At 38.1% G+C, this 10,505-nt stretch overlaps 1 protein-coding gene across 1 annotated transcript in view; it reads right to left on the bottom strand.

Annotated features, from left to right (window-relative positions):
• Positions 1 to 9,531, bottom strand: part of ABCB1 (ATP-binding cassette, sub-family B (MDR/TAP), member 1) — a 127,860-nt gene extending 118,329 nt beyond the window's left edge. Inside the window, exon 1 of the mRNA XM_006834398.1 lies at positions 9,473 to 9,531. Within this exon, the coding sequence (XP_006834461.1) occupies positions 9,473 to 9,531 (59 nt within the window). The remainder of the gene's footprint in view (positions 1 to 9,472) is intronic.
• Between the last annotated feature and the right edge of the window lie 974 nt (positions 9,532 to 10,505).

The raw sequence follows: 10,505 nt of genomic DNA, 5'->3' as shown, positions 1-10,505 counted from the left end.
TGGGTCAGTACCAACTCGATGGCACCTAACAACAACCACAACAACTGTGACAGGTGTGACGCTGTGGGCTAATGCACTGGGCTGCAAAGTCAGTTTGAACCGCAAGGTCAGTGGTTCAAGCTGACCAGTTCTCCTCGGAAACCCTATACAGGGTCACTGTGGGTTGGAACTGACTCAACAGCACCTAACAACAACAACAACAACAAAAACATTGTAACAGGAGGAAAAAAGGAAGGGCACTTGAAGGAAGGGCTGATCCAGCAAAGGTATGTTTGTAGACTTGGTACATAGTTGAGTTACTTCTACTATGGTAGTTTATAATCTGTTTATAAAATAAAGAGGTGAGTGGAAGGCTTGAAGTAGGGGAGGAGACTTGAAAAGAGCAAAGATCTGACATAGTGAGAAGGGCAATAATAGGATTTCTATGGATTGGAATTCAATTAGATGGCATTTAACAACATGCAGGAGCTCTGATAACGTAGTGGTTATGAATCCGGCTGCAAGCCACAAGGTCAGCAGTTCAAAACTACCAGCATTTCCATGGGAGAAAGATGAGGCTTTCTGTTCCTGTAAAGATTTACAGCCTCAGAAACCCTGTACAGGGTCGTTATGAGTCAGAACCGACTCCAAGGCACATAACAACAACAACAACATACAGGTTAAACAGTGTGGTGAGATTTTCCCTAGCACTAATTAGATGTGGGCACACTAAGAAAGCAGAAAGCAGGGTTTGTTTGGGCTGCATTTGACATAAAACAGGGAAAGGAGATTTGTAGTTTGGGCAAGAGAATAATTAAAAAGATATTCCTAACTCTAAGCTCATAATGAAGACAGCAAGGGGCTGGTGAGAAACAGATGAGTCAGTGGGCTACAGGTAAAACAGTTTCAAGTAACAACAAAATCCGGGATGTGAGCTTGAGAGTGGATGAACAGGGTTAAGAGGCAACAGGATTACTGCAGCAGTGAAGGTCAAGGAGTGGCTATCCATATAATCATAAAAGTCCCACAAGATGGTAACAATGTCTGGCATGAAAAGGGAGACCGTGTGCCAGGTGTCAGCGTTTTCAATGATTGGGCAAAGGCAAGGTGGCCAGAAGATAACAGCATCAAGAAAGAGTTCTTTAATTCCAGCAAATAACAGTTGAAATGAAAACATTAAAGATCATTAAAGATGTTAAAAACTCTGGCTCTAGAATAGGCAGATCTGGACAAAATTCTGTGCCTGCCTCTTAACTAGTTCTGCGACTGACTTTAAGTATATTATTTACCTTCTATGAGTCTGTTTCTGCATCTGGATACACAAGTTTCTACATCATAGAGTTAAATGAATTCAATTTTAAAATATTCATGGAGTGTTTAACAAATCTCTGGCATAGAGAAGTTCTCACATTGTTAGCTATTATCAATTTAGAAAAAAAATGAATATTTAAATGAAATACATGCATTGGAAAGCACTGAGTCACATCTGCAGACAAGAGTATGTAGCCTTTAAGGAGACCATCTCATACAGGAACTGCGACACAACTATTACTTTTTCTGTCCTATTTTTCCACTTGTCCCATTTCCTCAGTTTCTTTGGACTGAACTGTAGTTTTGTTTCTGTACAGAATCTTAACTGTTACAAATAAAGATAAGAAACTATTTTCAATCTACTCTTTACCTGTTTTTCTACATTTTTTCAAGACTGAGAACAAGTCTCATCGTGGTGGCAGTGGTTGCACACCATGGAGTCAGTTCTGACTCACTGCAACCCCATATAGGGTTTCCAAGGCTATACATCGGTATGGGGACAGAAAGTCTCATCTTTCTCCTGTGGAATGGCTGGTGAATTCAAACTGCTGACCTCGTGGTCAGGAGCCCAGAACATAACCCACCACACTACCAGGGCTCCTGAAATCTCATAATAAATTAATCAAAATGGAATTTTGTCTTAGTTTACTAGGAAGCACCATTAACATCATTATTTTATTGCTAAATTTCCTAAATTTATAACATTTGTGTATATAGGTTTATACATGAGTTTGGTTATCTATGTCAACTTTTTAGGAAAAAGACATGAGGAAAAGCTATAGCAGCAATCCAGCACTGTCGTCTGAGCACTGTGATGTAGAACAAGGATCGTTTGAATCCCGAGCACCCCTTTACCTCTGTGGCAAGTTAACATGTTTCTATATCGATAAAATTGTAATGATATAGTACCTACCTTAAAAAGAGGCATAAGGATTGAATTAGCATGTGCATATATGTATGTATCTGTATGGTATGCCTGGCATATGGTAGCATATGTACGACATTATTATTACCTCACAATGAAACTCCAGATTTTTATTGTTTAATATAATAATGTATTATTATATTATATTATTATGAGGTCTATTCAGTTTTCTAAAATACAGGATTCCTGACTATGTCCTTATTTGACCTGCCATTGTTAGCTGCTCCTTGGAAACCTATTAGGGTCACTATGAGTCAGAACTGACCGGAAGACACATAACAAGAACAACAACCATCTTAATGTCAGCAGATCACCAGGTCTTTCTCCCACAAAGATGCGGGGTACATTCAAATCACCAACCTTTTTGGTTAGCAGCTAAACACTTAATTTTTTAAGCCAGCAAGTTTCCTTAATTTGAACTGTAAATAATAAAATCTTAAAAATCAAAAAAAGAGTCTTTGGGTGGCACAAATGATTAAAAGCTCAGCAACTAAGTAAAAGGGTGGTGGTTTGATCTATCTAGAGCATCTTGGAAGAAGGGCCTGGCCATTCTCTTCTGAAAGATAAGAGCCATTGAAAACCTTATGAAGCATCGTTCTACTCTGACACACATGCAGTTGCCATATATCAGAATTGACTCGACAACAACTGGTTTAAATTCCGAAAGGCAGAAGTGTTTTGGTCTCAAAATGACAGAAATTAAATTCAATCTTTGGAACAAATCGAACTTTAAAAATTACAGTTTTTTTTTTAAATACAAGAACATAATAATGAAATCTAAAACAAAAACTGTCACTTAGTCAATAGAGTAATCTGAGAACAAAAGAAATGTATCTTCTTGTCTCTCAAAAATTCCAAAGGGAGACAGAGGGAAAGAAAGCAGAAGAGCACCAGCACAGGATGATCATATCCTACAACCACTGAGTCCTCAGTGTCATAGTCATCTGAGTGTTGTTTCCTACCAACGCCTAGTTTTATAGTCACTTGACTAAGATCCATTTTACAACACAGCATGCTCCCCATCCCCCATTTGAAAATGCTTGGCATCGCAAGACTGAATTATAGAGTGTGCAGAGCAAGACTTAGTAAATTTAGTAGTCTGCCAGATTCTAATCCCAACAATTCTTATAACTCTTCACTCTTAAAGGGGGAAAACAAGAGCAAGGATCCAGGTAGATAGCCAGCAACGTCTATAAAATCTATCTTATTCCAAGTGGAATTTTAAAAAATTTCTACAATGACTAACAGGCAACTAGAAAATGAGAACGAGAATTATAATACAAGGTATCAAATTTTAGATTTTCAGGTATTTGGCCCAGATAAATAATGGCAAGAGTCCTAGTGGTGCTGTACAATAAGCACTGGACTGCTAACCACAAGGTTGGCAGGTCAAACCCACCAGTTGCTCCACAGGAGAAAGATGAGACTCTCTTTTCCCATAAAGATATTACAGCCTCAGAAATCCCATACAGGGTCGCTATGAGTCAGAATTGACTCATGGAAGTGGGTTGGGGTTAAAAGACAAAGGAATTAATAAATCATTATTAATGTCTATTCTTACAGGTGCCTGGGATTTGAGAGGGGCCCTGGTAATACACTGGTTAAGCACTCAGCTGCTAACCAAAAGGTTGGCTGTTCAAACTCACAGCTGTTCTGCAGGAAAAGCATCTGGAAGTCTGTTCTCATAAAATTACAGCCTTGGAAACTCTGTGGGGGCAGTTCTACTCTGTTCTATAGGGTTGTTATGAGCAGGACTGAATGGACAACAAAGAGATTACGGGTTTGGGACTTTGATCCCAAAGGTGCCAATATCACAGAATCACTTATGATGGGGAACTTTGTCCATTTGTCCTTGTCTGAACTACACTCAATGTAGCTGCTGTTTTCTTCTCTCCAGAAGATTGAGAGGTGCTAGCCTAGATTACAAAGAACTGCCTATGTAACTAATTAAACCAAGACTGAAATCTAAGCCAGGAAGAGTAGTTGTTGAGACTAAATCCATATGGCAAGCTATGATCAAAACCAATTCATTTTGCCCTTCTCTTTCACCATTAACACTTTCCAAGTAAATGCTACACCTAATGAAATACTTCTTTTCTAAGTAAAAAGAAGTCAAATTTCCAAAGCATTTTAAGTTGTAAACAAATTCAAAACTCACCATTGCAAACGTACTGACAGTTGGTTTCTTTTCTTTCTTCTCATTTTTTTTACTGAAAATATAGCAATAAAATGACATTAAACTTTAAAAAATAGTACACAGTTTTCAGATTACCAAAATAGTACAGAGCAGTATATTTAATGACAAACAGGGAAAAGAAAGATAATATTCAGGAAAAATCAATTAATAATTATATGATTATTTATGAAGTTTAGATACAAATATAGGAGCCCCAGTGTGGTGCTGTAGGTTAAGCACTGCACTGGTAAACTCAAGGTCAACAGTTTAAACTTATCACCACTCTCGGAAACTGTATAAAGGGTCACTATGAGTCAGAACCGACTCGAGGGCACACAATAACAGATATAAACATGTTTATATATATCTTAGAAATCTATGCATGTGGTTATTGCAGAGGTTTAGGATTTCTCCCAACTTGTATTCTTTCTTATGCCTTTGGTATTTCCTAATTTTCTATAATCAAAATGCACACATACTTTAACAATTATAAAAAACACATACTAAAAAAGAGTATTTTACTTTCATCCCATTTAGAAAGTCATTTATGTTCTCCAGAATTCATTCCCTAAATTATCATCTGATTATTTCTAGTAGTACATATTCCATCTATCTATGACCTAGATATTACTCATAATCATTTCCTTTACTAATGGAGAGTAGTCATGATAACATGTTGGAAAAAGAGAAAATTTAATCACTTTCTATAAACAAATCTAATTTTGAAAGGTTGTCTGGAGCTTTGAATGGACTATTACGCCAATAAGTGCATTTCAGAAAAGCTATGGCTGAAAGTGTTTTGTATACTGTCAAAAGACTGTCCAAGGGCTTAAGAAGGTCAAATATTATTTTGAGCCCAGATCCACCTAGGACATGAAAACTGACCATAATAAACCAGCCCCCTCATTTATATTTTCAGATGCATATAAAGCCTATGTCAGGCAAAAAAAAATAATTTTTACACAGATTTTTAAGTTCCAAAAGTAAATTTGTCTTTTTCTTTGTTCTACAGATTATGGAAGCTCAACAGAAGTGAAGAGACTTTTAAAGAAAAAAAATCCCAAGTTTACCCATATTTGGTTTTGGAGTGATTTTAGACAGACATAAACACATACAAAATATACAAGCATAAGTCTTTAGGTTTGATCCCACCCTATTCCCAGTAGAGGCATGGTTTCAGTGTCTCTGGAATCAGGATGACAGGAGAAAAATAGCCATAAATAATAGAGTCTTCACTCTAAGATTTTTATTTACTTTTTATTTCTCTAGAACTGCTGCTATTCTGGGAAGATGCAATGTTCCCACATTAGCTAAGTTAAGCATTTCTCAATCACAATTCCATTCTGTTTTTAAACAATACTACAAGGCAGACACGTTTTTGTCCTTTTTTAGAATAAAAAGTTGCAGGTGAAAAAAGGTAGCTACCTTATCAAAGTTCACACAGCTAGAACAAAATGAAATTTTAAATAGGGGCCCAACTGCTAAGTCTGTCCCCTGACCACGAAGCCATCCTCAGGCCTCTGTGACACAGCATTGTAAGGACCTGCACTTCCACACTTTCACCTGGACGAGGTCACTCGTCTTCATCACACTGCTTACAAAAGCAAGTAACTCAAACATCATTTCAATGAAGAACACTTATTAATGTTCAGAAACATATTCTAAATGGTACTGTTATCCCAGGATAACAACATAGCAAAGACACGTTTCATAGTAAAGACACATTTCTTTAAAATCCCATGTTAGAACATATATAGCTTTAAGGAATAGATTAAAGATCATGGTAATGTGTGCAGATTAATGCTTAACTAAATACTTAGCTAAATACTTAACTAAAAATGCCTTCTAGTTTGTAAAAAGTCTGTAAGCCATGATGAGAACTGATAATAAAATGAAGGTGTGTGCAAATTTTTACAACTTTCTTTCCCATTTCACTATACATACCCCTAATACTTCTTACTTCGAAATCTTTTGTATCATAAATACATAGTTCTTTAAGCAGCCAAGTTTTAAGAAACAGAAAGAGGGCTGTCTTGCTGCTGTTAACAGCTGTTGAGTTGGTTCTGAGGGACCCTGTACAGGTTTTCCCAAGGAGTGGCTGATGGTTTTATAGTGTTGACCTTGCAGTTAGCAGTCTATTTTCAGTTCCATAGTCTTTTGTTGTTGTTGTTTATATAAAGTTTTTATTGTAAAAAAAAAAAAGTTTTTAAATGAAATGTAACAAATATCCACATCTAATTCACTTAGACAAAACTTGTTAACATTTTTAGCCATGTTAGCTTTATCTACATTAAAAAAAAAAACCACATACACAAAATTCCACGGTTATTGAGTTGATTCTGACTCAAAGCGACCTACATAGGGTTTTGGAGACTGTAAATCTTTACAAGAGCAGAAAGCTTTGTCCTTCTCCCTCAGAGCAGCTGATGGGTTTGAAACACCAACCTTTAGCTAGAAGTCAGTGCTTATCCTACAATGTCACCAGGGTTCTTTATATCTACATTAGTTGTTGTTGTTGTTGTTAGGTGCCATTGAGTCAGTACCGACCCATAGCAACCTTATGCACAGCAGAACAAAACACTGCCCAATCCTGGGCCAACCTCACTACTGTTACCACACTCGAGTCCATTAATGCTGCCACTTGGCCAATCCATCTCATTGGGGGTCTTCCTCTTTTTCTCTGACCCTCCACCTTATCAAACATGAGATCCTTCTCCAGTGACTGGTCCCTCCTGACAACATGTCCAAAGTATGAGAGACAAAGTTTGGCCATTTTGGCCTCTAAGGAACACTCTGGCTGCACTTTTTCCAAAATAGATCAATTGGTTCTGTTGGCAGACTATGGCACTTTCAATATTCTCCTCCAACACCACAACTCAGTAAGCATGTATTATTATCATTGTTATTATTTTGCTGAACCCTTAAGAAAGTAACTTGAAAGCACAGTGATGTTTCACATTATCCTACTATCATTATATTTTGAAAAAATAGCAGTTCAATCTAATAAGACACACATTTTCCAACAATACTTTCATAAGGTTTTTGTGTGTGTGTTTTGAACTCTGATATAATTAAGATTCACACATATTTGGTAGTTATATCTCCTGAATCTTTTAATCTAGTACTGCCCTTTCTTCTTTGTTACTTATTATAGTAACATTAAAAAAAAGAGAGAGACCAGAACAATGGTTTTACAGAATGAATCTTCTACATCTTGGATTACCTGTTTCCTAATGTGTCATTTAACTTCTCCCACCATTTCCTATATTTCCTATAAATTGAAAGTTAGGTTCAAAACTGTGCTTCCCAATAAGAGTAGTCACTAGCCACATGTGACTATTAGGCAATTGAAATGTGACTAGTGCAAATTGAGATACACAATAGATATAAAAACTCAGTATGAAATAAAGGAATGTGAAGTATCTCATTAGTAATCTTTTAAGCTGACTGAAATGATAATGTTTTGGTATACTGCACATCATAAAAAATTTTTTTAATAATTTTACTTTTAAAACTTTTGCTACTAGAATACCTAAAATTACACATGTGATTTGTATCATCCCTCGTATTTCTATTGGACAGTACAGTTTAGAGGTTTAATTGAACTCAGATGAAACATTTTTGCAAAAATTCTTCCTAGGTCGCATCCTGTGACTCAAAATATATCCCAGGAAGAGTCAATTAACGTTGAATCATTCCACCATGGGTATGTGATGCCAGGTCTCACCACTTGGAGCTGGCTGCAAAATTCACCATTGTAAATAGATATTTCCACTTTTTTAATTATATGAAAAATCCCTTGATACTATTTTCTGAATTGTTTAACATGCATTGATTAATCTTTTCTGAACCAGTTACTATTCTGCAGGTTCCAAAATGGTAGCTGGCATTTTTCTTTAAGAACATTGCTTTGTTTTCTCTACTTCTTACCCCCTCTCTCTTTCTGTTTCATGGATTGTAGTGTATGCAATGTTTCACAATTACAGTCATTACTATTTTTTGATACTCAAAATGCCCCAGACATTCAAGCCAGCTCCCTAGGTACTTTTGGCAATTCCATTTGAAAACTCGACTTCTTTGTTTTCTGTTACCACAAAATAAACTAGACTCACTTTGTATTTTCTCTGACCCAGACCTGCATGGAATTAGCCATTTCTCTATGTAGTTCTGGTTCATTTTAGAGAGGAATGGCAAATGAAAAAACAAAAACCAGGACACTAAGTGAACTCACTGCTAATGTCCCTTTCCATAAGCAGAACTATTAAAATACCTAAGTTCATATTGAAGTATCGAATTCCCATTTAACATTACTTTTACCTTATTTGATTTACATATTTGTATTTTTCTCACACTGAAAATACAGATTTATATAATATTAATATATTTACTAATTTGTTTCACCTTATAATTTGCTTCTGACAATGAAGCTGCACAGTGAGGTTTTGTATTTCCTGTTTTGATCACAGCGCTTAAAACAATCATTTCCCCTATATACGATTACAGAACCACTTGCAAGATATTCTCACAGTATCTAGACCGGCCCATTTGTTACTGGTGTCTTAATAATTTAGTTCCAAATCCTCCCTTTTCAAACGGAGTTCTTTTACAAGTGTCAGATATTAGTTCTCCATCAAAAACTAGCATCTAATTGGAGATTTGGCCTCTATCCCCTTCGTCATCCACAAACATGCAATGTTTATGTGGGGCTGCTTTACCAGACAGAATCAAGAGTCTGTTTAACTCACAGAGAGCAGACAGCACAAGAAGCAGGCCGTTGAGCCCATGGGCCTTCAACATCTCTTCAAAAGCAAGTTAAAAACACGCAAAAAAAAAAAAAAAGAGAGAGTCTTGGTCTGCCTGGTGCTGGAAAACTAAGGAAAACCTCACCACAGGAGGATGTATACACTGTGTCCAAGTTGGCCATGGAACTTCTGTTATAAGCAAGGCAACCTCTTCTCAAGGGTGGCTTTCTTTTCTTAAAATGAGATTATTTCAAAACTAGAAATTAGGAAGAAGAAGAAAAAAAAATCTCCCAGATCTCTCGTGGCATGTAAATTGTGAAAGTGAAACAAACCGGCTACCTTTTTTTGTCCTGTTTCAAGTTCCCTGCTTTTCCGTTGCGGTCCCCTTCAGCATCCATCGTGTCCTGGGGAGAAACCACAGATGATTAGCCAAATTTAGGAACCCGACTCGAGACTGGATTGAGCAAGCGGGAAACCATCGCTGAGAGTAATCCCTGATGCTGGGTGAGGCTCTCCCTCAAGGACTACTTGCGCGTGGGATGTCCCACGCAGGCGAAGTTCGGGAGCGCCGGTCCGTCGTGCCCACCGCCACTGAAGCTCTGCCATTCGCTTCTCAGAGCCGCAGGCTGTTTTTGTCCACCAGTCGGTAGGCACGCGAATTTAGATCACTCTACCGGGAGGGCTTGGAGATGGATTCTGCGCGGTGCTAGCTCTGTGCCCTCCGGGTACTGTGATCCAAATTCGCGTGCCTACCGGCTAAAGGCTAACACTCTGAGCCGGAGGTTGCTCTGGACATTCCCGGAATGACTCTGGGTCTCAGCCCACTGCCCCCCACAAATTTGTTAAGGGGAAGTCTAACCCCTAGAAGTCCTTCTTTTCGTGGGGAACAAACTCAGGGATTTGGAGCGTTCGCCCCTTCCTGAGAGCTGCCCAATCTCGCGCCCAGCCTCGCGCGCCCTTACCTCGGAGCTTTCCCTCGGAATGTCCTCCAAAACTTGAATTTTGGAAGAAGAGACTCAGATTTTAGCGGAAAAACCTGGTGGATACTACAGCTGCTCTTAGCAAGGGGAAGGAAGGGAGGGCGGTGGGAAAGGGGTGGTGCGTAATCAACACCCAGGCGCTGGCCTGACTAGCCTATCAGCCTGACTATGCAGGAGTGCTCTGACCTTCTAGATTGAATGTTGATTGCAAAGAGAAGTTATGAAACAAGTTGAATATCCTGGAGGAACGTCCTTGCTTCCGTTGCCTTCCAGCAACGCACATCAGCTGGCTTTTATTGAGATCAGCAGGGACAAACACTTTGGCAGACATGTCTCCACAAGTCTGCTCAAGTTCCATATACACAGAGGTGCAGATTGGGTTTAGAAAAAGA

Source organism: Chrysochloris asiatica, unplaced genomic scaffold (genome assembly GCF_000296735.1).
Source record: "Chrysochloris asiatica unplaced genomic scaffold, ChrAsi1.0 scaffold00010, whole genome shotgun sequence".
NCBI lineage: Eukaryota > Metazoa > Chordata > Mammalia > Afrosoricida > Chrysochloridae > Chrysochloris > Chrysochloris asiatica.
This window is presented reverse-complemented; position numbering and strand designations above follow the sequence as displayed.